The sequence below is a fragment of the Myxocyprinus asiaticus genome, chromosome 14, assembly GCF_019703515.2.
Source record: "Myxocyprinus asiaticus isolate MX2 ecotype Aquarium Trade chromosome 14, UBuf_Myxa_2, whole genome shotgun sequence".
Lineage (NCBI taxonomy): Eukaryota > Metazoa > Chordata > Actinopteri > Cypriniformes > Catostomidae > Myxocyprinus > Myxocyprinus asiaticus.
Window position 1 is genome coordinate 30481945 of NC_059357.1, and position 26984 is coordinate 30508928.

The 26984-nt window shown below is 39.7% G+C and overlaps 1 protein-coding gene across 1 annotated transcript in view; it reads left to right on the forward strand.

Annotated features, from left to right (window-relative positions):
• The window catches only part of LOC127452347 (guanine nucleotide-binding protein subunit alpha-12-like), an 87796-nt gene that overhangs the window by 53647 nt on the left and 7165 nt on the right, over positions 1-26984 (forward strand). Inside the window, exon 3 of the mRNA XM_051717766.1 lies at positions 20818-20868. Within this exon, the coding sequence (XP_051573726.1) occupies positions 20818-20868 (51 nt within the window). The remainder of the gene's footprint in view (positions 1-20817; positions 20869-26984) is intronic.

Below are 26984 nucleotides of genomic sequence, written 5' to 3' on the forward strand. Positions count from 1 at the left end.
GAAATGAACATTGGAAGGTGAATTTTTATTGTTGAATTTTTAATAATGAAATTAGTTTATATGTTTCCAAATGAAATATTCAATGCTTAAAAATACAACGTTACATTTCAGCCTCCCAAAATGAAAGCACTGTAAATGCAAAACATTTAAATGCAAACACTGTAAATTCAACGCATTTAAATGCAAGCACTGATAATACAATGCATTTATATTTTCGATTAGAGCAATTCAGCATGCTTATATGCTTCAAAGACTTTAGTCATGAATTTACTTCCATTGTTGCCCAAAATGTTCTCACTGACGTTTATTTGATACCAGAATGGTATGGCATTTCACCATCCATTGTAATCTGGTCTGAGATTCTTTTCTCTTTCATGGGAATCTTGCATGTCTCATTTCTATCATTAACAAACTGAGAAGTTTAAACTAATTTAAAACAGATTTGAAACACACTTTGATTTCCTCATGGAGAACTAGGCAATAGGCAGTGATAGCTTTGCCTTATTACATGTTTTTCATTTAAAATTCTTGAATCAGTGTTTCAAAAATAATTGTTTATGCTGCTTACCATTTTTGCATTTGTTTATATAGCAGACCCTTTTATCAACAGGAACTTACAAATGAGGAATACAACAACACAGAATTTTTTTTTTTCTGTAATCAAACAGCAATAAACTTCCAGATTTCCAACTTGATCATCATCTATCATGCGAAAATCCTTTCTCTTACACTTTTTTCTGGGCTTCATGTCATCCGTAACATCACTATAGCCCCTCATTTTTCTGGGGGCATAATGGAATTGACAGAGCAGAATGGCTCTTGACACTGAGAGGTGTCACTCGTGCATTCACCCCTATTTCTCCGACTGCCCCTGTCATCTGTCTTATGCTATCTGCAGACAGACTCTCAGGAGCGATAAATGGATGCTCATTTTGGCCTGCTCCTCTAGTGTCCTATCTGCTTGTCTCCCCTATCTAGGCCATTATAGTACAATTTAGTACTCCATGGGCTTAGGTTTGATATGCTTATGACAAATACTTCCAGGCTTGTGCCTGCAGTTGGTTTACAGTTTAAAGGCTAAAGTCTAAAAGTCTTAAAATGTCTATAAAATCCTTTAGAGTCCAGTATTGCCATTTTCCAACATTATTTGGAGGCTAGGTCAATGTTTTTTTTTTGTTTTTTTCAGAGAATGTTGAACATTTGTCATGGGACTTGTTATTAGTTTTGGTGCACTTTTGAGTCGTTTAAGCTAGTCGCACACTACGCGACTCAAGCTTGTCTCCTTTGATGTTTTGAATTTGCTACTGGTCTATGACTAGAAGTCTCCAGTGGCACAACCAACAGTTGTGTGGTTTGCGCACTCCTGCGACATGCCCCAACAAGTCGCAGACGCTATAACAAATTTCAAACCTGCTTGGAATCTGGCCCATGAGTCATCAGATGTATCCACTGTCCTGACAATGAAACACCAGCAGTGAGAAAAAGCCAATGAAATATAAAGAGCACTAGCAGAGAGGATGGCATTTGGAAGCAGGAGACAAAAGATTAATTTGCAAATAAAATAAAACATCAACCATGTCTCCTGAACCACTGTCCCATCATTATTTTCAGCTGTTTTTTCCACGTTTTGGGCAAACCAGGCACGAGGCCACATAAGGGCCAGAGTGGCACTGGTCCACCCAGACTGACGATTGGTCCACCCAATCAAAACTGCAGGAATATACTAACAGTTTACAAATAAAAAGAAACTGCATTTTGTCACACGCAAAATAGCTCACATTCAAGATAATCATCATATTCCTGTTATAAATATAGTTCGAAAAATATGTTTTATTTCAAATAAAAAGTTTAATATGATTATGAGTGATTATCGCTCATGTTCTCTGCATTGCACAGCACTACACAGTCATTCCTGTAAAAAGATCAGCTTAGCACCAAGATAATGTATCCATGTTTTGCCTCACTTAACACGTGGGAGTGTGGTAGATGTTTCTGTAGATGACATGGCAGGGTATGAAATTAGTGGGTAATTTTGCTCGTCGTCTACCCACAACCGTGGCTGGCCACATATAAGACGTCTCAGAGTGAGAAATTACGAGAAATGCCATTAGAACCAAATGAACACGTTTGAAGAAGCACACTTGATTATATTTGTAAAACAGATTAAATAAAAGCTGCCGAAGCACGTCTCTGATTCGCTGTGTGTTCAGAGGTTTATTGACACGTTGGCAGCATGAGTGTGTCTCACGGAACACACGCATATGACGAGTTCTCACTATTTCTTCTCTGTCGTAATCTGCGAACAGTTTATAAGAAGTGTCGTCTATGAGAATGCTAAATATGATCTCAGACCATCTCAGGATGCAAGGACATTGGGATGCCAGGTGAAATGTCATATGTGTCATATTCAGTAGCTACAACCTCAGAAATGGTTCTTGAACAAGAAGTTTGTCTTCTGTGCTTGTCTTCTCTTTAGACTCCATTTGAATGAAACATTCCCCAACTCTATAGGACAGCTATGAAATAGAACATCTGATTCGTGTTTTTCACCAGACCTCTTATTTTACATAGACTACAAATCAAAAGAAATATTTTGCAACATTGCAACAGCTCCATGAAGCTCAGAACGTCAGCCAAAGGAGAGAGTTTGTCAGCTTAATTACAGATTAGATCTTTGGGGAAATAGCCAACACCTGTGCAAAGCAGGATGACTGAAAAGTCTCTGATAACAATGTTTATTGCGTCATATCTCCTATTTTAATTTATTGTATTTATTTCTATGGCCATTTAATTTTTTTATTGCATAAATATGACCTATTAAGGTAAATTACTAATAATAAACGTAATAACTGTTCAAAAACAAATAATTATTGTTATTGTACCTGTAATTATGCAACTCTATGTTTTAAGCTAAGTGTAAATGAATGAATATTCACTCATAACAGCTGAGGAAAGGGGCACCCTTCATTATATTCATGATGAAATTAGGCACAGAATAGAGGTCCACCCTGTTTCATCAAGGTCCACTCATTTGGATATTTCTGGCATCACCCCTGGTGCAGACAGAACAATAATGGGCGTAGGATAAATAGAAGTAGGATAGATAGTATTATTCCCAAACACCAGAAGAACTAATAAGAGTTACAAGTGTAAAAAGATCACCAAACCTTGTGCTGTTCATGGCTGTGTGGAGCACCTAAAACTCTGCACATCTTATGTTTGAAACAAGCAGCTTTAAGTTTTGTGGAAAGATGAGAAGCATATAGCCTCAAATCGGACTCCTGAAGGAGCACACTTTGTTTCTGTCTGTTTATACATCAATGTGTATGAATTTAGTATGTTCCAAGATCATAAATATTCAATGAAAGATCATCTAGGACTGGGTGGTTGAGGTAGACTTTGAACAAACTTCAGATTCCCTCATCTGCATCTTCAGCAGAGCATAGTACACAGTTTAAAACTGATTTCATGTCTTCAAGAAAACTGCTCCGCTCAAGTTTGAGAATTAGCAATAGATATTAAGTTATAAGCCCTTGTGAAACAGGTGGCAAGTGGGTTGTTTTGTTATTGAAAACAGACGCAAAGGGAGCACCATACTGGAAGAGAAAAAACTGACTTTACAGGCAGCCACGTCCTTGGATGTTTGGCTGTTGTCTCAAACGTCCTTGGATGTTTGGCTGTTGTCTCAAACGTCATCCACCCACACTGTTTTTCTTGACTATTTTTTAAAATTTTATCTCCCACTCTGTTTTTAGGGCAGAGTCTAGGGTCAGTCTCACTGAGGGACCTCCATTAGGTGGAGGAATAAGATAGAGAAGCAGAGCGACTGATTGTGGTGAGATGCAGGAGGGAGAGAAGAGGGAAATAACCATAGAATCATTGAGTGACGTAGGAGGAACACAACGGCCCCACTCTCAGTCTCGCACCTTTTACACATTCTCACATTAAAGATGACAGATTGTTTCTGTCTCTGAGTTCACGCTCATGGTTGACTCAATAAATGCTAACACCCTATAAATGCTGGTTATCTTCCAGGTCGACGGAGCATGTTGAAAAGTAAAGACCAGCATATGTTATTTTTGGTATGCTGATCCCCAGCATGAGAAGCTGTTGTGGTGTTGTTCCAACAAGGCTTCTTGACTAACTTGACCAGCAATACTACAATGATCAACCCGTATCACCGAGAAAAGACCATTCTGGCCTGGTTAAGCAGCTTTGACTTCTAACAGGGTTTCCATGGTCATGGAAAAGCTGGAAATATCAGTGAACTTTAGAATTGTTTTTACATGCCTAGAAAAATCACGGAAATTGAAAAATCTTAAAATTCATGGAAAAGGCATGGATATTTCTATAGTAAACAAAAAATTTGTAGTTTTCCTCCACTCTAAAATATTTAATCAGCTTGCTAAATATTGCTCTTGTTTAGCATAAAACTTGCTTGAAAGCCAAAGTGATGGCTGATCGTTACTTTGAATCAGTTATTTTCAATGAATTGGTCAAAACGGTTCACAAATTGATCTAAATGATTCATTACTGAATCAGTCCGAATCAAAATGATAACAAAATAAATAAATCTGTATTGTGTTATCACAAATAACTGGAAAGGTCATGGATTTCATTAGTCAAAAAGGGTGGGAATCATGTGCTAAGTTTTGTGGGTGAGCAACATGGCTATGTTGGTCCATCAAGTTAGACCAGCACTAAATGAATGCTGGTTTAAACTCTTAAACCCAGAGCGGCCCAGTACCAAGCCTTCTACGGGGTGCTGATCACGAAAAAAAAAACAGATATATTATGATAATACTCAACAACCTGTTGCTTGATCTGCACAAAATAGGTGTCATTTTAAAGCTTAGACTCTTTATCTTAGCAATGAATATAGCTGATCTGACCAATTCTAAAATACTGCTTTTAAATTTGCTAATAAATTAGAACTGTTCCATTTTCAGAATTCACAAATTTGCAATCACAACAATCATATTTAGAACCAGTAAAAAGATCACAAAGCCATGTGTCATATATCTTTGGAAAGGTCTTGATTATTAAAATATAACGAGCCAATTTGATTCACTCAGAGACCAAACTACAGTAAGTATTAGCATGTGAAATCCACTTGTATAATAAACAGATAAACAGAATTATCATCACATTTTGGTTTATTACTTGAATAAACATGATATATAAAATGGCATATCACAATTTACAGCAGCCTATTGTGAATCAAATAAGCCCACACTCAACATAATACGATATGCACATCCTGAAATATTTCTCAAAGAGTTTCATGACAGCTATGGCTATCGCTAATGGCGTCTCTATAGAGACGGTTTCTCTGGGATCGATTCACTGAAACGTGATCCTTTGCATCATAGATGTGTTAGGTAGTCCTCATTGGATGCTTAGAGAGTGTTAGAATCCATATTTGAAAACAGGCATGTGTCTCATGTGGGTCAGCAGAACAGGAGCGCTCATACGTAGACTGCACACATGGGAGCTCAACGCACATTTTTTGTAGTGATGGAAAAAGAAGCCAATATGCTCATTTTTAATTATTAGACACTAAGTTTACATACATTTTTTATTTTTCAGATGTTATCATTCATAGTTTTCAGTTATTCTGTTTTAATGTTCAATAAACCACCTGAATACTTGTTTGGAGAGGTTTTTGGACACTCTTATAAATAAAAGTCCACCTTGGGCTCCATGCTATATATATAGCTATGCTATAACTTTTGATTGCTTTGTCCTATCAACACAATTTTTTTTTTCCTGGAATAATTGACATGTTGGAGAACAAAACCAAAGTTAATCTTATGACCTTCCATACTTACTGTCTTAAAGTTATAATGTCAAAAATTAATAATAACTGAAAAGTTTATTTTTAGCACAAATTTTTTTGTTTTGTCAGCAGTGTTGTAGTATTGTTAGAGAGTCTCTAAGCTTGATCCTTATATATTTTCTTCAAATTTAGAAAAGTTTTCTATAGATTAATACTATGCAAATGACCATCTTTGCACATTTTTTATACACTTTTATACACAAGTTATACACTTACTTTTGGGTATGCCATTTAAGCATGAAATCCTTAAAAATGTAAGGGGTTAAGCTGGTTTTCAGCAGCATTCTGTTCTGATTGGAGTCTGAATTTAGAATATCAGTGTTAATGCATTAGGTTGGCAGGGCATGTAAAAATCTTTAGTGCAGAAATAACATTTGTGGTAAACAGCTTATTCTACAGAAGTCACCATTTACTGCCACGAATGTGAGACATGCCAGAGACCCTTGCCCAGATCTTTCAGCTGAAGAATCACACAGTATATTCATGCGTTTGACATTTTGGTCATTTTTTTACATTGAGAGCAGTTTTGTGTCACTGTGCTTTATAGATATATGTGATAGACAGGGCTCTTGAGGGCATGACTGCTCCATGAGACACATAAATAGAGAAGACAGGCTCATCTATTAGTGCTTTTCCAGTGAATTTAATCCTGTCTGAACAACTGAAATCCATTTTTAACTAAAATATGACTTTGTTACACAGTACAAACAGACGATTTTTGAGTTAACATCAATTATGTCTTGATATTTTGATATGTGTGAATGCATATATATGAATGCATATACACGGCTTTTCATCTTTTGTTTCTAGGAACACAGCTCATGTTATTGCTAACATACCTCTGGCATAATTTAAGTCTCCAAATTGTTTTCAGAGCTCCCTGACACTCATCCATTTTCCTTCTTCTGGTCTCCTCCAATTCAAAAATCATATTACGAGGCTATCCACAAAGATGAAAGGCAATATTTACAGTTGCAACTAGATCAACAGTGTGGGAACAGCCCGAGGTTCTGTGAAGTTCTGGAGGTGAAGCTCCATGTGGGGGATAAATACGAGTTCTCTTCTCATGTCCAAACCAAACAATTAATCTCACTCCAAGGACTGTGAAATCAAGCTCTGTTTGTTTTGCGTGAGGATTATTTACATAGTCTGTTATTTATGGAGGAGAGGCGGACATTGTAATTTCAGAAGAGGGCTGCTTTTCTCTCTGAAATTCACCCCAGCAGAAATTAGTTTCTTTTTTTTTTCTTTTTTTCTCCCCCTTTCTCCACAATTTTGCATGCCTAATTCCCAATGCGTTCTAGGTCCTCGTGGTGGTGCAGTGACTCGCCTCAATCTGGGTGGCGGAGGACGAATCTCAGTTGCCTCCGCGTCTGAGACAGGCAATCCGCGCGTTTTACCACGTGGCTTATTGAGCACGTTACTGTGGAGACATAGCACATGTGGAGGCTCAAGCTATTCTCCGCGGCATCCACGCACAAATCACCACGCGCCCCACCGAGAGCGAGAACCACATTATAGCGACCACGAGGAGATTAACCCAACGTGACTCTACCCACCCTAGCAACCGGGCTAATTGGTTGCTTAAGAAGCCTGACTGGAGTCACTCAGCACGCCCTGGATTCGAACTTGCGACTCCAGGTGTGGTAGTCAGCGTCTTTACTTGCTAAGCTACCCAGGTTCTCGCATAAATTTGTTTCTAAAATTTTTCCATGCTTTTTGATGGACTTAACATTTTTGAGAATATCATAAAATATAAGTTTAAAGGAATAGTTCACCCCAAAAAGAAAATGGTCATCATTTACTAACCCTTATGTTGTTTCAAAACCTGTATGATTTTCTTTCTTCCATAGCACACACAAGAAGATGTTTAGCAGAATTTTCATACTGCTCTTTTCCATAAAATGAAAAAGAACTGGGGCTGTCTAACTCTAAAAATGACCAAAAAGTGGCATCTTCTGAAGGAACAGACAAAAATTTAAGTCATTATTCACTGAAAATGTTGCTCCCACCGTAGCTCTTAAAACTCGTTTGCTTTTGCATTCATGTATGGAACCCCAATTCCTGTTTGTGGTTGAAGCAACATGAGGGTGAGTAAATGATGACAGAATTTTCATTTTTAGGTGTTTTTATGTCCTTTCAGTCAGTGTAATGTTTTTTTTTTATTTTAGAAAAAAAAGAATCTATCCAGTTTCATTTCACATTTATAGAATGGCACGACCTTTCAAATAGCTAAATGATAACATTTGGGGATATGTCTGTTCTCAGTCACTGTGGAACTGCTATTCACCAACAAAGCACAGCTGCTGGATCTGGCAGTTAAACATCACTTAAATGGGATCTCCGTTCACTGCCGGGGAAGGTTTTACTCTCAGATATAACAAAGTGTGAAGCAAAAAGTATCCCTGATGGACTTACTGAAGCTTTATGAAAGCATTTATCCCTTTCACTTGGCTTGGTCCGTATAAGCACTCCCAAGACAGCACCAATGCTGTTTGATCAAAACAGAGTATAAAGAAAGATTTTTTTTAATTTTTTTTTTTTATACTAAAGATGTTTTGCTTCCAGCCTTTTCCCTCCAATTCCATGGCTGTGTTTTTTAGCGATTAGCGCCTATATTTGAATCAGGGTCATAAGGGATGCCTTTAATTGGATCTAATTTCTGTAGATCTGCTGTTTATTTGGAGGAGACCGTGGCAAACTATAGCGATAGTGATCTCTGCTAGAAAGGGAGGGGTTAAGGCTTCTCTACATGGCCGTGCTCAATCATGCTTCCCTTTACTCACTGCACAAATACCCATGGGCAAACTTTTCTACACTGAACTTGCTGGTTGTTGCCTGCAAAGCCTCAGCGTAGATCTTTCCCACACTCTCAGCAGACCGTCATGGAGGGATTCAGGGCAGCTTGAGGGAGGAGGGAGACTTTGCTTCGCCAGCCAATGACCTGCATCGTGTATTTTCACGCAGATTAGGAACCAATCAGGAAGCTCAGATAAGGGTTGACAGTTGACAACCCTGTTAACTGCGACTATCATGCAGTGAAGTCTGTGTGTGGGGCTACAGTATAGTGTTTTGGCTCTGCTCACCTGGAAAAGTATCTGACAGGACTGAAAAAAAAAAAAAGTAATTATACTTTGCATATAGAAAAATAAGCCTATTTATAAAATTATTTTTTTGAAAAGATTGTTTTCATAATATTTTCTTCATGAGATTCACCCACATATATAGGCAATATAATTTTTTTTAAGTATATCATGATATTTTCAACATTTGGTGATACACATTTTTATTGAAAAGTGATTCAAAATTATTCAAAGAAATATCATCCTTTTGATTTTTTTATTTGAAAATTCATTTAAATTGAAAACAATTATCAATAATACTTTTCTGTGGGATACAAATTAGGATATTTTCCATACAACAAAAATGAATGGAGACTGGGGAGGTCAGGGGCGCTGTGGCAAACTCTAGGTCAGGAGGAAGCGGGAGCCGGTTAAACAATCCAGTGTGAGTCCTTTTTTATTGAACACTCTTTTCAGTGTCTGTCGCAAGCACACAAAACACACAAAAACATAAACTGCTGCGTGGCTCATTCTTATCCCTCTCCAGCTCTCACTGCAATAGAAAACAGCTGTTAGAGATAATTCACTCCAGGTTTAAATCCTTACCGCTCTCATCTCCCGAACTCGCTCTCCATTTACAAACCAACGCTTGACCATGCCCCCACCACCACAAACCCCAATTGCCCGACTCAGGCCAGGGAGCCGTCCAGTCAAGTCAAGTCATTTGTATTTGTATAGCACTTTTCACAACACACAGTTTCAAAGCAGCTTTACAGGAAATCATGCATTAACAAAAACAAAAAAATATTAAACTGTAATATCTATAATGTCTTACAGTGATCATTGTGTAGTTTGATTAAATATGATTGTAAAATGTGTATAGAAATTAAATAATTACATTTATAAGGAACACGAAACTCCATAAGATGTTGGTTAATGGAGAAAAATAACCTTGGGAGAAACCAGGGTCACTGTGGGGGCCGGTTCTCCTCTGGCTAAACAACATGAATATAATGCCAATATTAGTTATTTTTGTGCAGTGCAAGTCATGGTTTTAAATTTGTAAATTAAGTGTTAAGGTCCAGTGTTTTAAAAATATAAAATAAAGATTTTTATGAACTTTAAGATTAATGACTAATGTCTTTGAAGTCCATCCTGGATTAACTGCACAAGTTTACATAGATGCATTGTCATTCATTAGTTGGCTGATGAAGGCTTTTGTTGGCAATTAAATGAGTGTCTGTGTATTCCACTTCAAGAGTGTAGTCCATCAAAGACAAAGGTGATGCAGGCAGAGATAAATGATGAGGTGCATCGCATTTCAACCTGCAGGTCATTTCGGTGAGGTTCGGTGGGGTCCATCCTAAATCCAAGGTTCAGGCAGTGGCGTATGAAGTATCCGATGTCTTACAGTTGGAGTTGGCATCAGTTCATCCTCTGAAGTAAAAAAATGATGTCTGGCTAGCACAGGCTGTAGTTTGTTGTCATCTCTCAGCGACACGTAGCAGTGGAGTCCAACACCAAGCAGGAACGGATCTGGCAGGCTCTGCTAACCTCAGGATATAAATGCTGAGGTTGAGACATGGAAACAAATAGAACAATATTTGCGTAGATGCCATTCAATGTTATGCAGAGTTATAGATCATGATGGATGTTTCTGGTTCCGGCAGACCTAACTAAAGCAGCCTAATTGTGAGTTGAAAGATAAATTAGGTGTATGCCTGGCTAAATAGATGAGTCTTTAGTCGACTAAACTGAGTGAGTGTGTCTGTATCCTGAACAGTGTTAAGGAGACTTTTCCATAGTTTAGGAGCCAAGTATGAAATGGATCGACCTCCTTTTGTGGATTTTGATCTTCTTGGAATTATTAACAAGCCAGAATTTTTTGATCGTAATGAACGTGATGGAATATAGCGTGTCAAAAGGTCACATAATTACTGTGGAGCTAGACCATTCAAAGCTTTGTATGTAGTTAACAGAATTTTAAAACTAATACGAAATTTAACAGGTAGCCAATGTAACGACGATAAAATTGGGCTAATATGATCGTATTTCTTTGTTCTAGTCAGCACTCTGGCATCTGCATTTTGAACCAATTGAAGTTAATTTATTGAACTTGCTGGACATCCTCCGAGTAATGCATTACAATAATCTAGTCTTGAGGTCATGAACGCATTAATTAATTTTTCGGCACCAGCAACAGAGAGCATGTGTCGTAATTTAGCAATATTTCTTAGGTGGAAGAATGCTGTTCTACAAACATTGCAAATTAGATTTTTCAAAGGACAGATTGGTATCAAATATAACACCTAAGTTCTTTGCTGAAGAAGATGACGTAACTGTACATCCATCGAGAGTCAAATTATATTTTAGCGGCTTATTTTTAGAGGTTTTTGGTCCAATCATTAGCACCTATCATTACTAATCATTACTGTTTTGTCAGAATTGAGTTGAAGGAAATTTCTGGCCATCCAATCTTTGATTTAATTGATACACTCTGCTAATTTGGAGAATTGTGAATTTTCGTTGGGTTTAGAAGAAATATAAAGTTGGGGATCGTCGGCATAACAGTGGAAACTTATTCCATAATTCCTGATATCTCCCAGGGGAAGCATGTTTAAGTAGAAAAGCAGAGGTCCTAAAACTGATCCCTGTGGCACTCCATACTTAACTTTTGTTTGATTTGACAATTCCTCATTTACACATGCAAAGTGGTAGCGGTCTGATAAATAGGAATTAAACCATGCTAATGCAAGTCCACTAATGCCAACATAAATCTCCAGCCTAATTAAGAGAAGGTCGTGATCTATCGTGTTGAAGGCAGCACTAAGATCTAAAAGCACTAGAAGAGAAATGCAGCCGCGATCAGATGATAAGAGCAAGTCATTTGTAACTCTGATAAATGCAGTCTCTGTACTGTGATGGGGCCTAAATCCTTACTGAAATTGTTAATATTCAATTTTTCTGTAGAAATGAACATAGTTGGGAGGACACTACCTTTTCTAGTATTTTCGACATGAATGGTAGATTTGAAATCAGTCTGTAATTAGCCAATTCTCTAGGATCAAGCTGTGGCTTCTTAATAAGCGGTTTGATAACTGCCATTTTAAAGTTTCTTGGGACATGTCCTAAGGATAGCGAGGAGTTAATAATATTAAGAAGGTTCTGAGATTACTGAGAATAACTCTTTTAAGAGCTTAGTTGGTATTTGATCTAACATACATGTTGTAGCTTTTGATTTTTTGATAAGTTTTGTTAGCTCTTCATGACCTATGACAGTGAAGGATTGAAGTTGCTCGTGAGAACAATTCTGGAAGATTATTAGTGAAGCTATCTTTAGTGGTTGAAAGAATATTCCTACCTGAACGATAGTGTGGTGTAGATTGAGTGACATTAGCTGATTGCAACAAACAAGAGACGAGGTAATGATCTGAGATGTCATCGCTCTGTGGTAGAATTTCTATAGTATTAACATCAACTCCATATGACAGAATTAAATCTAGCATATGATTATGGCGATGAGTTAGTCCTGTCACATTTTTCTGACTCCAAGAGAGTTGAGAATATTGATAAATGCTAATCCCAATGTGTCATTTTCATTATCTGTGTGAATTTTGAAGTCACCAACAATTAAAGCTCTAGCTACATTAACTACTAGATCAGATAGAAAATTTGCAAATTCACCAAGGAAACCAGGGTAAGGCACAGGTGATCTATATACTGTTGCAAGGGCAAAAGATGACAGTGATTTTTTTTTTATTTATCTGACGGTGTCATATTAAGCATTATTAGTTCAAAAGACTTAAACTTATATCCTGTGAATAACACCAAAATCTTCACTGTAAATTGTAGTTATACCTCCTCCTCGACCCTTCAGACGAGGCTCATGTTATAACAATAACCTGGGGGAATAGATTCATTTAAACTATTATATTAATCTGGTTTAAGCCTGGTTTCAGTCAAACAGAGTGCATCCAAACTATGATCTGTAATAATTTCATTTACAATTAGTGCTTTGGTAGAAAGAGATCTAATGTTTCGTTGCCCTACCTTTATATGATGTTTATCTTAATTTTAATTTTTTTTTTTTTTTTCAAGTTTGAGCTTAATCACATTTTTTCTAAATGATTTAGTGAGAGTTGTGTGTTGGGTAGTTCAGAGAAAAGACACAGTCTCTATATGATATCTGGGTGATACAGTCTCTATGTGTTGTAGTTTATGTGACCTATGTGACATCTCAAGGCAGTTAGCAAACGTTCGGATTAGCCAGTTTGTCTGCTTCCTGACCTGGGCCTCAGTTAGTCAAATACTATCATTATTAAAACCCTAATTACTAGAGAGGAGAGTGGCACCTTCCCTGGAGGGTCAGGTCTACCTTAAAAACTCTTCCAATTGTCTATAACTCCTATGCTATTCTCTATACACCACTCAGACATCCAGCCATTCAGTGACACTAATCTACTATAAATCTCATCACCACGATGAGTAGGGAGGGGGCCCAAGCATATTACAGTGTCTGACATTGTTTTTGCAAGTTCACACACCTCTATCTCTAGTGATCTAGCGAAGCCGGACATCATTAGTACCGACATGAATAACAATTTTAGAAAATATATGTTTAGTATTAGCCAGCACTTGGAAATTTGATCTGATGTCAGATGCCCGAGCCCCTGAAATGCATTTAACAATGTCTATTTCCACATTCCTTACAATAGAATCACCAATTATTAAGGCTCTGTCAACATGATTCTCAGTGAGTGCAGCACTGAGTGAGGAGAATCGATTGGAAACCCTAACAGGAATGGGAGAGTGGTGTCACTTTGCTGAGCAAGTATGCTGCCGAGACGTCACCCAGTCGCCCTGCTGCGGGAGCTCAAGAGCCAGAACCGAAGTGTGTGTGTTGCTCGCTGTATTTCATTATTGTAGATAATGATGTCATCCAGATAAGCAGCATGCGGTCTGAGGATCCTGTCCATGAGCCACTGGAACGTAGCCGGGGCCCTGAACAAACTGAACAGAAGGGTCACAAATTGGTGTAACCCAAATGGTGTGGAAAAGGCAATTTTCTCGCAGGACATTGGTGTTAAGGATCTGCCAATATCCCTTTGTCGAATCCAGTGTCGAATAAAAGTGAGCCTCGCCCAACTGATCGAGCAATTCGTCAATACGAGGCATTGGGTACGCATAAAATTTAGACACCGCGTTGACTTTTCTGTAATTCACACAGAACCTGACCGACCCGTCGCTCTTAGGTACCAGAACCACCGGGCTGGACCAGTCACTGTGTAATTCTTCCATTACCCCCATATCGAGCATGGCATTTAATTCTTCCCAAATTACTTTTTTTTTGTGGTCTGGTAATCGGTAGGGATGACTGCGTACCACTACCCCTGGGATCATTTCAATATGGTGCTCTATGAGATTCATATGACCGGAAAGAGGAGAGAACATGTCAGAGAATTCTCCTTGCAACCTGGCAAACCTCTGTGACTTGGGATGGTGAGAGGTGGTCTCCACAAGTGACCGGGATGACTCGATCGGTGGCTTTTATGTTCAGCTCCTCCCTCTCCAGAACCACAATCCCCAAAGTCACAGGGGCCGCCTCTCTCCATGGTTTTAGGAGGTTGAGGTGGTAAATCTGACGTGCTCTACCTCTATCCGTTCGTTTCACCTCATAATTGATTTCCCCAACTCGCCGTGTGACCTCAAATGATCCTTACCACTTGGTGAGTAATTTTGAGCTCGATGTGGGGGAGGTACCCCTATTATACAGCCAGCTTTGACATTCTTGAGCCTGGAGTAAATTCTCCTGTTAATTGCCCCAGTGAGTTTTGCTCTCAGGTCAAGAATGTATTGAATTTTGTTTTTGCTGTTTGAAGGTCCCTCCTCCCAATTTTCCCATAGGACGTAGACGCCCATACAATAGTTAAAATGGGGAGAACCCCATGGAGGCTTGCGGGATCCCTCGCACTGCAAATAATAGGGGTCTGAGCCACTTATCTTAATTTCGAGCGTCTTCGTGTACAAACTTACGAATCATATTCTTTAGGGTCTGATTAAATTGTTCAACCAAGCCATTCGTTTGGGAGTAGTAAACGCTGGTCTGGATTGATTTAATCCCCAATAATTCATACAGTTCGCATAGTGTACGTGACATAAACTTAGTGCCCTGATCAGTGAAGATTTCTTTCGGAATCCCCATTCAGGAGATAATTCTGAAGAGTGTCTCTGCAACACTTCACACTGAAATGTTGATGAGAGGCACTGCTTCCGGATATCACGTTGTGTAGTCCACCAGGACCAACACAAAGCAATGCCCGCATGCAGTCCGCTCTAATGGCCTGACAAGGTCCATGCCAATTCTTTCAAAGGGGACCTCGATCAACGGAAGTGGGCGCAATGTCGCTCTTGGGGTGGCCGGCAAATTTACTAGCTGACATTCACGGGATACCGCACACCACCTGCAAACATCCCCGCGAATGCCTGGCCAATAGAAATGGGCCATTAGACGGTTCAGCGTACCTAAGGGTCTCGTCTCATTTCTGCTCCAGAGGGAAATCCCCTGCAGGGAATCCTCTAAGGGCTGGGGAAGCCAAGACTTACCCCTCCCTTGCGTCATCCTGACGCGGAGCTGACGTAGACTGCCCCAGCACCGCCTCCCTGGCCAGCGAATCGCAAACCACATACCGAGACACTTTGTTACAGGACCCATCTACACAAATTCCCTGTAATAAAGTAGCAAATGCCGGCCAATTCGTACCCAAAATTAGGGGATGGGAGAGGCGGGGACTAACCACAGCCTCGACACTATGCTTTTGTCCCTGAAATTGAATAATCACCTTCACTAACAGGTAATCGTGAAAATCCCCATGCACACACCTCAAATTCACCCGAAAACCCAAAGCTTCGTCTTGAATCAAGCATTGGTGGATGGAGGTTTGGTTACAACCCTTATCCACCAAGGCTTGGACTGTACCCCCCCCCCCCTTAATACTCAGTTATCCGGTACGCTCCAGCTCGATCAGGGTCAGCCTGCGGTGTGTCGGGGATCCGGACCAATGCCCCCACCTCCATCACTCGGCATCGGTCCTGGAAATACCCAGGTTCTCCACAGCTCCAACAGACTGGCCCAGGCTTTACGCCCGCACCCGCAGTGGCAAATTCATCAACCTGGGGGAAAGAGCGGAGAGGGACAGGGGGAACTGGCGGTTTGACCAATCCCCGAGCCCGGGGAGCCGGTTTGTGAGGGGGGACTCCCCATTTCCAGGGAATAGGAACAGGACAGGAGGAAGGGGAGGGGAAGAAAGGAGGGGAGAAGGGAGAGAGAGAAGTCAGGGGCTCACCGACCCCCGGATATGCTGTAATATGGTCTTATGCCAGCTGGACTGCCTCCTCAAGCGCCATCGAGCAGTGGCACTGGACCCACTCCACTGTCCCCTTCTGTAACTGGGTAATGAATTGTTCCAATACCACCAGATTGGTTATGGCCTCGACGTCACATTGTCCATCCAGCAGCCATCTCCGGCAGGCATCACGTGCTCAGCAAGTGTCAGTGAGCGGAAGTACTGGCGATGCTGCTCTGGGCTGAGACCTACCCACTGCAAGATGGCTCTCTTCAAATCCTCATACACCAGGAGGTTGTTGACCAGAAGTTTTTGGGCCGCGAGCTGGGCTTCCCCAGTCAACAGCGGCAGAAGGTGGACCGCCCACTGGGTGTTTGGCCACTTCCACACCTTGGCCATTTGCTTAAACAGCTTGATGTAACATCTTGCGGTCCCATCTTAGAGAGCGTGTCTTGGGGAGTGGCCATAGTCATGGCTGGAGTCGCGGTGGAAGACCCCGCCTGGGGTACTAAGCTCCATAACACCTGCTGGTCCTCTGCTTGATGTTGAGCCTGGTGGATGACGGCAATGGTCTTGACGGCCAGCGGTGAGGACTCCATGATGACGTTTCCTTCCTTCAAAAAAATCCCAGGTTTTGGCACCACTGTGGCAAGATCTAGGTCACTCAAAGCAAGGAGGAAGCAGGAGCCAGTTATACAATCCGATGGGAGTCCTTTTTTATTGAACACACTTTTCAGTGTCTATCGCAAGCACACAAAACACACAACATAAATAGCTGCATGCTTTTTCTTTCTTCTCTCTGGCGGTCTGGCTCGCTCTTATCCCTCTCCAGCTCTCACTGCAATAGAAAACAGCGTTTGAGATAATTCACTCCAGGTGTAAATCCTTACCGCTGTCATCTCCCGAACTCGCTCTCCATTCACAAACCGGCGCTCGACAACACCCCCACCACCACAGGCACCTTAACGCACAGGCTTATACGAACTGAAAACCCGGGGGTCTATAACTCCCATGGGGCCCAGCTCGCGGCCATGGGGCCCATTTCCCCCTATTCATGTTCGCTGGAGGAGCGCGTTTAAATGCTTTCAGCGGGAGATGCGTTTGTTGACATGGTGACAGTGCGCAACCGTTAAAGGCGTCCGTGCAGTAGCGAGCCCATGGGACCAGAGGTACTGTACCTTAAAGTACCCCTGGGGGAGTTAATTAGTGTTTTACATAACCACAAAGGAAACAATGCTGTAAATATTTCTGCCGGTTTATCGTTTTAACCCATATAATCTATGGAGGACCAAATAATTCAAAATTAAATCATTATATACATTTTTAAATATAACTAAACAGTTTTATTCTATATTATGTAAAGTTATATATTATAATTAATTTAGTCATTAAATCACTAAATAAATAAACAAATGTACCTATTTAATTTCAGCACTAGTTTGCGTTCATTTTCATTTTTGCATTATCTTTGTGTCGATTTTAGCACAAGCTTCATGTTTTTTCATTTTGAGGGTCATGGTAATCGGCATGTCACTCAGCAACTGTGGGCATCACTTTTCAAAATAGAACGTCCTCTTCTATAATTACCTTCTCACACAGAATCAACATCATGTCATGCATTTTCAATTTGAATATAATGTTTAATGCTTTTAAGAATGGTCCGCACACATAAGTTACTGTCATGTACAGCATTTATTTCGGGCCAACATTTCCCTTGCATTTTCTAAATAGATTAAAATTAAGTAATTGTCAATATTTTGGTTGGCAACTTAATTAAAAAGATTTAACAAGAAATTTCCATATAACAAGCTCAAATGTGAATTCGGAAACAGTAGGTTGACTTTTTTGTTAGCTTAACTCTCTCTGTGCTTCCCGAAATTTGAAGAACTGCCCCCAGTGGCTGAAGTGTTTTTGCACATAAAGGCACACGTGAGCTCCAGTTTCTGGGTGAAATGTCCACAGAGAGGCACCAAAAGCGAGTTGTAAAGTGAGTTTTTTTTAGCTGTAAAGGATGCAATACATTGAAGAGAAATGCATATTTTGTTAGCTCTACCATGGCGATGGCACTTGTCAGTAACTCGGCATAATGGGTACTGGAACATTCGGAGGCAACATTCCAATTTCCTGTGTGATCATGTTGGCGGTGTGAAAAACATGTGACTAAACTGACTAGCCAGACAGTCCAAATAAATCTATTTTGAAAAGTGACATCCACTGTCATTAAGTGACATGCCAACAAACGTAACCCTGAAAATGAAAAGACGTGAAGCTTGTGCTTGGATAATAAATGAAAACAAAAACAAGGATAATGCTAAAATGAACACATGGAGGCAAACTAGTGCTAAAATGAAATACAACAGAATTTGTTTTTATGTATTTAGTGATTTAATGATTTTATAGTTTTGGTTTCATTATGTATTTAATGATTTAATTTAGAATAATTTGTCCCTTTGTAATGATCCACTGCTAATACTGTAGGATATTTTATAGGAAAGAATGCTTTAATTGTGAGTGCTTATTTTAATGAGGGATTGATAAATGCTACAGGTATTACTATCAGATATCTGTGTGATTTCCTGCCTGTGTTGCACTAAGCCTTGATGATGATTATGTTCCTCTGTCTGTGTGGAGGCTGGGATGCAGTCTTTTATAGAGGGGCAGGCGCTGTTCTACTAATCCCCTGTTTTCACACAGAGCTGTTTCCTGTTGGGAACATGGGGCTTTGTGACACACACACACACACACACACACACACACACACTTTTCTTTTCTAAACAATCTTCACTGAAAGGCCAAGGCCGCAGTGTCTGTCATACAAAAGCCTGCGTGAAAACAACTTTGTCAGGAAATAATACTCACAGCAATTTAGTACATCTCCCTATTGCTTTATTCTGGGGAGTCTAGTTATCAGTAGATTGTGGTTTATGAAGGCAGAAGAAATAATGAATTCTTGGAAGAGACCAGTGTGAACATAGCATCCCAACTTCGATTGTCCAGTGTTGCAGACATCTCATTAGTCAGTTTAATTTATGGATTGGGTTTTCATACTGACCTTTGACCTGATTCTCCTGTAGTTGTGCAAGCTGGTACAACTCTCTGGCTGTAGCCATTTGAGATATTGCCCTTCATTTGCATGTTCATTTGTAATCTTTGTAGATTATACCATCCATTTATTATAGCCAATGGTCTATATAAATGTAAACAGAACCTAATGCAGTGTGGTCATGACTGTGAAATGTGTTAAGCACTTAAGAAAGTTGGTCCAGGCAAGCAATACTCAAGTGATTTTTCATCTCACACCCCACAGCTTTTTACGAAGTAACCAGAGATTATGAGTGTTGCGTGTAAAAGCTAAATGTTTGAGTAAGCTGTTCTCGTTTGGAGTTCTGCTGACGGGCACTGTGTGGTATGGGTGTCCTGCATAGTTTTCAGACAAACATAGGAACATCCTGTTACTTTAAGACTTTCCATTCCTGAATTAGAACAACTTTTGGCAACCCATTGCCCTATTTGTTTTCATAAAAAATGCTAAGAGAGAATTTTGCAAATAAAGCACAATGTGAGAATGAGGGTTATGTAGAGAACTTTAAACTTTTATTGTGCTTTGAGTAAAGAACTACTACTTTTGCCCTCTCACCCGAGTCTTTTAATTAAATATACTACATTAACCTATACATTAAATAATGTCAAAAAAAAAAAAAAAAAATTGCAATTCATACAAAACAAATACTGGAATACACATCTACTGTGATGAGCATGTTTTCAATTTCTGAGTTCAGAGTCATTTTGATATTTTGGGGGTTACAGGAAAAAGTGGTAACCATCCAGAGACAGAAGAAAAAAATAAAATTACAAAAATTAAAAGCTCGTTATTTTTTTAAAAAGTAGTTTGGAATAATTATTACTTTTTTTTTTTAAATCAATAAGCGGTGAAACAATTTTGGTTTAAAATATTATTCATATTGAAAATTATTTTGTCCACCAAATCAAAGTCAGGTGGTGTAACCAACATGCCACCAACATGCTAATATGCCATTTTGTCGTCATGTGACAAAAACAAAAAACAAAACAGAGAGGACCCCTTCAGACCCTCATGACTTTTGACATCTATGAAAAGGCACATTTTGTTCAGGTCAATGAAATGAAAACTTGATATTCGTAACTTAAATGTATTTACCTTGAAAAATATGTTTGAAAACTTTGAAACGTATTAAAGGTGCAGGGAAAGTATTTTAATATTTTTTTTTCTTGATGGGTTACACTGCTTTACATTTGAAAAGTTATTAAATGTGTAGAAAATGCTATAAATATTTTTCAAAAAAATATGAAACCAACATGTACACAAATATTGTGTTTCTACAAACTTGATGTTTTGTAGACTAGTTTTTTTTAAAAAGAGACTAATTTTTAAATCACTTCATACAACCTTATTTGCTAATAACCCAAGCAATAAATGCATTGATATATTTAGTGTGAGTTTAAGTTAAAATATTTGTAAATGGGAATAACCTGAAATGTTCTTTTTCAGTACATGCTAAAAATATTATATCCTTTTTGTGGTGTTTTTTAACAGAGTGAATCAGTGAAGTATTTCCTGGACAACTTGGATCGGATTGGCCAACTGGTGAGTCATTATAACTAAGCACTATTTAAGTGGCAATTCTTCATGAAATATGCATAATTAAAAATTGTAACAATGTTCTGTTAAATAGATAATAATTTAAGCTTATTTAGATGATTAGAAAACATATAAACATTTGAAGTCAGAAGTTTACATACACCTAAGCCAAATACATTTAAACTCAGTTTTTCACAATTCCTGACATTTAATCATAGAAACATTCCGTCTTTGGTCAGTTAGGATCACTATATTTTAAGAATGTGAAATGTCAACTGGGTCACGTGACGCCATGCAAGAAGCAGACATGTGAGCGACGAGCTCTGCGCACTGCTAAATTTGTTATTATTTTCATGTTATATTCTGGTGAAATTTGATACACCCAGTTACACATTTGCTCTTTGATGCAAAACATGGCAAAGAAGTCAAAATCCTCGGGCTCTGGAGACAATAAAAGACACTTACGTGTTCAGGATGAAAGCCCCGACAGACCTACAGACCAGGGACTCAATTTGGATGGTGCGGCTGGAGAGGAGGTCCAGCGTCAGTTGTCCAACATGTCGGTGATGTTGACGAAGGTTCTTGTTGACTTGGAGGATCTCGCTGCAATATGTCGATCGATTACGGTGATGGAAAAATTTCTGAGATAGTTACAAGAGTGACTGATGTTGAGAGATGAATCGATTGTCTGGAATCTTCGGAGAGGGAATTAACCGCTAATCTGCCCACGACCAAAGTTGATTTGGAACATCTCCTTGAAAAGCTTGAAGATCTTGAGAATAGAAGCCGCAGGAATAATGTTAGAATTGTTGGAATTCCTGAGCATGAGGAGGGCAGAAATATGGTGAAATTCCTAGACGAGCTTTTCCCCGAGTCTGCTCGACATAACAAGCTGGAAATCGAGCGAGCTCACAGAGTCCCAGCTCACAGATTTGCTGAGGGAGACAGGCCCCGACCGATTCTGGCCAGATTTCTGAGATCGTCCGATAGAGATCTGGTGTTGCGCCAGGCGAGGATGAAAGGAAAGCTTTCTTGGAAGAACCATAATATTTTCTTGTTCCAGCACTTTGCGAGTTCGACAAGAGAGAAACGCGATTGGTTCAAGGAATGTAAGAAACTCTTACATCAGCGAAAGATCTCATTTGCTCTGATGTTTCTGGCCAAACTGAGAATAGAAACGAAGGTCGGTCGCAAAGTATTTACATGTCCCAATCAGGCAATGTCTTTTATTGAATCAATAAGCGAGTAAACTGCGTTGGCTCCGCCAAGCGGCTGGAGTTTGTTTTGTGAATAACACTTTTCCTTAAAGAAAAGTAGTCTTTCATCAATGCATACAGTGCATTGAAGTTCCTGGCCAGTTTGAGAGTGGACACTACGGATGACCGCAAAATATCTACATGCTCACACAAAGGATGTCTTTTATAAAGTTGACGGATTGTGTAAGTTATGGTATATACTTTTATGCGGCCTCCGAGTGAATTGACTCGACCATCCGGGGAACCGGGATGCCAGTTTTGTTTCCTTTTGCATTGGTTCCGTCTAGTGGCTGGAGCTTGTTCTATTGAATAACATTTCTTTGGAACAGCTGTGGATTAATCGGTTCGTTCTTTGTGCTTATTCCTCCTGCTGACTGTGGTTTGTTTTGAGTATTTTTATGCAACATTGGAATGATTACGTCATCCGCTGAACTCATAACAGCTGGCTCACTGAACATTCATTTGTCCGAGGAATCTGAACAGTTTTATATCAGCTGGAGTTTGTTTTGTGGAAGATCACACCTTTGAGACAGTTCTGTGAATGAATCTACTCCTCCTTTGTGTTTATTCTTCCTATTTGCTGGGGTTTATTTTACAAAGTATTTTCTGTTATGTAATTTTGCCTCGCAAATTTGTGAGGAAAAATTGAGCAATCCGACGGCAAAGTTGTCGTGGGGGCTCGTGGGCATTCATGGACCTTTTGAGTTTAAAGGGATTGTCGCTGGTTGGCTCTCTCGTGCACAGGGTTAATGCGCACGTTTTTCTTTTTTCTGTTTGTTTTGTTTGGGGGGGGGGAGTTCGGGGTTTGATTGTTACACTAATGGGGAATGTGGTCTGTATAATTTTGTTTTTGACACTCAGTTTATAATTTTTACTATATCAAAATGTCAAATGTTAATGAGTGTACTCTCTCTCTCTCCACATGGAATGTGAATGGGTTGGGGCACCCCATAAAAAGAAGGAAGGTTATTACTTTTCTTAAACGTAAAAAATATGATAGTGTTTCTTCAAGAAACACATCTCTCCCCGCAGGAAGCTGAAAAATTTGGGAAGATATGGGGTGGACATGTTTTTTTTTAGTGCTGGCTCAAGTAAGAGCAAGGGAGTCATTATATTTGTAAATAAACATTTACAATTCAAATGTCTCAAACAGGTTAAAGATAAATTAGGAAGAGTCATTATTGTTTTAGCTGAAATTCAAGGGCAAAGGTTGATTTTGGCTAATATTTATGAACCTAACGCTGATGATCAGGGCTTTTTTATAGATCTTGAAGGGATGCTGCAAACCGCTGGCACCCCTCATGATATAATATTGGGAGGAGACTTTAATCTTTTGATGGACTCAGTCCTTGATCATAGTGAAGCAAAAGTGTGTAAACCCCCTAGAGCAACATTGACGCTTCACAGGATGTGTAAAAATCTTGGTCTTACAGATATTTGGAGACTTTTGAACCCATCTGGTAGGGACTATACATTTTTTTCATCAGTCCATAAGATTTATTCTAGAATAGAACTTTTTTTGATATCCAAATCCCTCATTTCATCTGTTGTTGATTGCTCAATTGGAAATATCTTAGTCTCAGATCATGCCCTGGTGAGTTTAGAGGTGTTGCCATATACAGAGAAAAAGAAATCATATAGTTGGCGCCTTAATGTGTCCCTTTTGCAAAATCCTGATTTCCAACAAACGTTAAAGACTGAAATCAATGTTTATATGGTCCTCAGTATCCTCTGTGGGCATGGCTTGGGAGGCACTTAAGGCGGTTCTTAGGGGTCGGATCATACAGTATGCCTCATTCATTAAAAAAAAATCCAAAGCACGAGAACTCGTGGAGTTGGAAGAGAATATTAAAAGTGTAGAGGCAGAGCTGAAGCGCCGAAATATAGATAATACTATTTTGTCACGGAAAGTGGAGTTTTGATTATATTCAGGGCAAGACAGTCATACTTTGAGTTGGGTGACAAGGTAGGGAAGCTTTTGGCTAGATATATAAAGGGCAGTGGCAGCTCAGCGGTTAAGGCTCTGGGTTACTGATCAGAAGGTCGGGGGTTCAAGCCCCAGCACTGCCAAGATGCCACTGTTGGGCCCTTGAGCAAGGCCCTTAACCCTATCTGCTCCAGGGGCGCCGTATCATGGCTGACCCTGCACTCTGACCCCAGCCTAGCTGGGATATGTGAAAAAGAAGAATTTCACCGTGTATGTGCAAATGTATAATGTGTGATAAATAAAGAAAAAAAAAAAAAAAAAATAAATAAAAAAAAATAAAGCAGAGAGAGTCTCTTTCTATCATTCCCTCAGTGAAATCTGCTGGTGGTGAAATTTTTACCTCGGCCATTGATATTAATAATGCTTTTAAAGAATTCTACTTTGATCTCCATAGTTCCTCATCTTGGTCTACTGATGAAGATATTAGAAACTTTGTGGAACCATTAGATCTTCCTAAATGGATGATTGAGCAAAAAAAACTCTTGATTCTGAGATGACCTTGGAGGAGCTTGACGAGGTAATTAAGTCCCTACCTACTGGCAAGGCTCCGGGGACAGATGGTTTTGCCGCAGAATTTTTTAGATCCTATGCCACGGAACTGGCTCCACTTTTGTTAGAAGTTTATACTGAATCATTAAAGAATGGAAAGCTTCCTCCAACCATGACACAAGCCCGGATCAGTCTGATTCTTAAAAAGGACAAAGATCCAAGTGAGTGTAAAAGTTACCGTCCAATCTCCCTGATCCAATTAGATGTAAAAATATTGTCAAATTCTGGCTAACCGATTAAGTAAGGTTATGACATCTCTTATACATGTAGATCAGGTGGGATTTATTCGGGGCCGTAGCTCTTCTGATAACAGGTGTCTCATCAGTATCATGTGGTCAGTAGCGAATGATCAGTCTCCGGTCGCTGCCATCTCACTTGATGCCGAAAAGGCATTTGATATGGTAGAATGGGATTATATTTGTAAGATTTTGGGAGTTCGGGAGTACATTTATTGGTTGGATTAAGTTACTTTATAAAACACCCCGTAGCAGCGGTACAAACAAATGGATTCATTTCAGATTATTTTACTCTGAATAGGGGCACTCGGCATGGTTGCCCTCTTTCCCCATTATTGTTCTGTCTTGCCCTGGAAACATTAGCAGCCACGATAAGAAAGGAGGATGATTTTCCAGGGGTGACGGCGGGAGGTGTGGCGCATAAGCTTCTGCTTTACTCAGATGATGTTTTATTATTCGTCTCCGATCCCACTAGATCTATGCCTTGCCTCCACAGAATTATTAATTCCTCTTCCAAGTTCTCAGGATACAAAGTCAATTGGTCTAAATCCGAAGCTTTCGCTTTGACAGCGTACTGTCCAGTAACGGCCTTCCAGCCGGGCACTTTCCCGTGGCCCAAACAGGGAATTAAGTATTTGGGAATTTTATTTCCAGCAAATTTGTCTGATTTAGTCAGAGTTCATTTTGATCCCTTAATAAAAAGATTTTCGAATGATGTGGACAGGTGGGCTTCATTACACTTATCGATGATTGGGAAGGTTAATTTAATTAAAATGAATTGTATTCCAAAATTCAACTACCTGTTACAATCTCTCCCAATAAATGTCCCCCTCTCTCATTTCAAGCAATTTGATAGCATAGCGAAGTCCTTCATTTGGAATGGTAAGCATGCCAGGTTAAATTCAATAAGTTACATAGGCCGATTGACAAAGGTGGGTTAGGCCTACCCAAGATTTTGTTTTATTATTATGCATTCGGTCTCAGACATTTGGCTCATTGGTCGCTTCCACCTGAGAGAGCCCCTCCCTGGTTTTGTATCGAAAAGGAAGCTCTTGCCCCATCTCGCGTCTGCATAGCCTTTCGATCAAATTAATCGGAGAAGTCACACCCTGTTATTTTGCATTTACACTCGATATGGACAAAAGTGTCCAGAGTGTTTAATTCGGATATTTATTTAAACGTAGCCTCGAGCATATGGCAGAACCCTAAACTATGCATTAATAAGTCCCCTTTCTGTTGGTCAGATTGGATTGTGAGGGGGGTTAATACACTCGGTGACCTATATGAGAGTGGAGTATTGAGACTTTTTGAAAATTTGGTTCAAAATTTTGGGATTCCCAGATCTCAATTTTAACTATTTACAGCTGCGGCATGTACTCTGCACTGTTTTTGGGAGTGGCGATTACTGCTTTTGGAAAAAGTCATGAGGCATCAGTGTATTACTCCCTGCTAATTAAAGATTATGGGAGGAAGATTTAAATTTGATTTTGGAGGGAGTGTGGGCTAGGATTCTTAAAAACATCAAGTCTGCATCTAGAGATGCAAGGGTGCGCCTTATGCAATTTAAGATTCTACATAGATTTTATTGGACCCCTTCTAAATTGAATAGACATGGTCTTAAGGACACACCCACCTGCTGGCGATGCCATTTAGAAGATGGAGACACCGCCCATATTTTTTGGGGGTGTCGTAAGATACAGGAGTTCTGGTTGAGGGTCCAGAATTTTATGGCCGTCGTATTGGGTACTCAGATCTCCTTTTGCCCCAGGCTCTGTATTTTGGGTGACGGGGCGGTCATTGATGTAGGAGATAAGTACATGAAGAATTGGATCCTGGCCGGTGTTATGGTCGGCAGACATGTTATCCTTAGAGGATGGAAGTCAGCTGGAGCCCCCTCGTTTCGTGAGTGGTGTGAGGAGATGGGCAGGGTGGCAGCTTGGGAAGAGTCGTCATATAAATGGCTAGGCAACATATATATGTTCTTGGGGAGGGACAGTGGAGGGAGACGTGTTGTTTTAAATGTGTATGTTGTAGCCTTTTTGTTTTTGCACATATACATTTTTCCTTCCATTTTATTGTTTGTTTGTGTGTCTT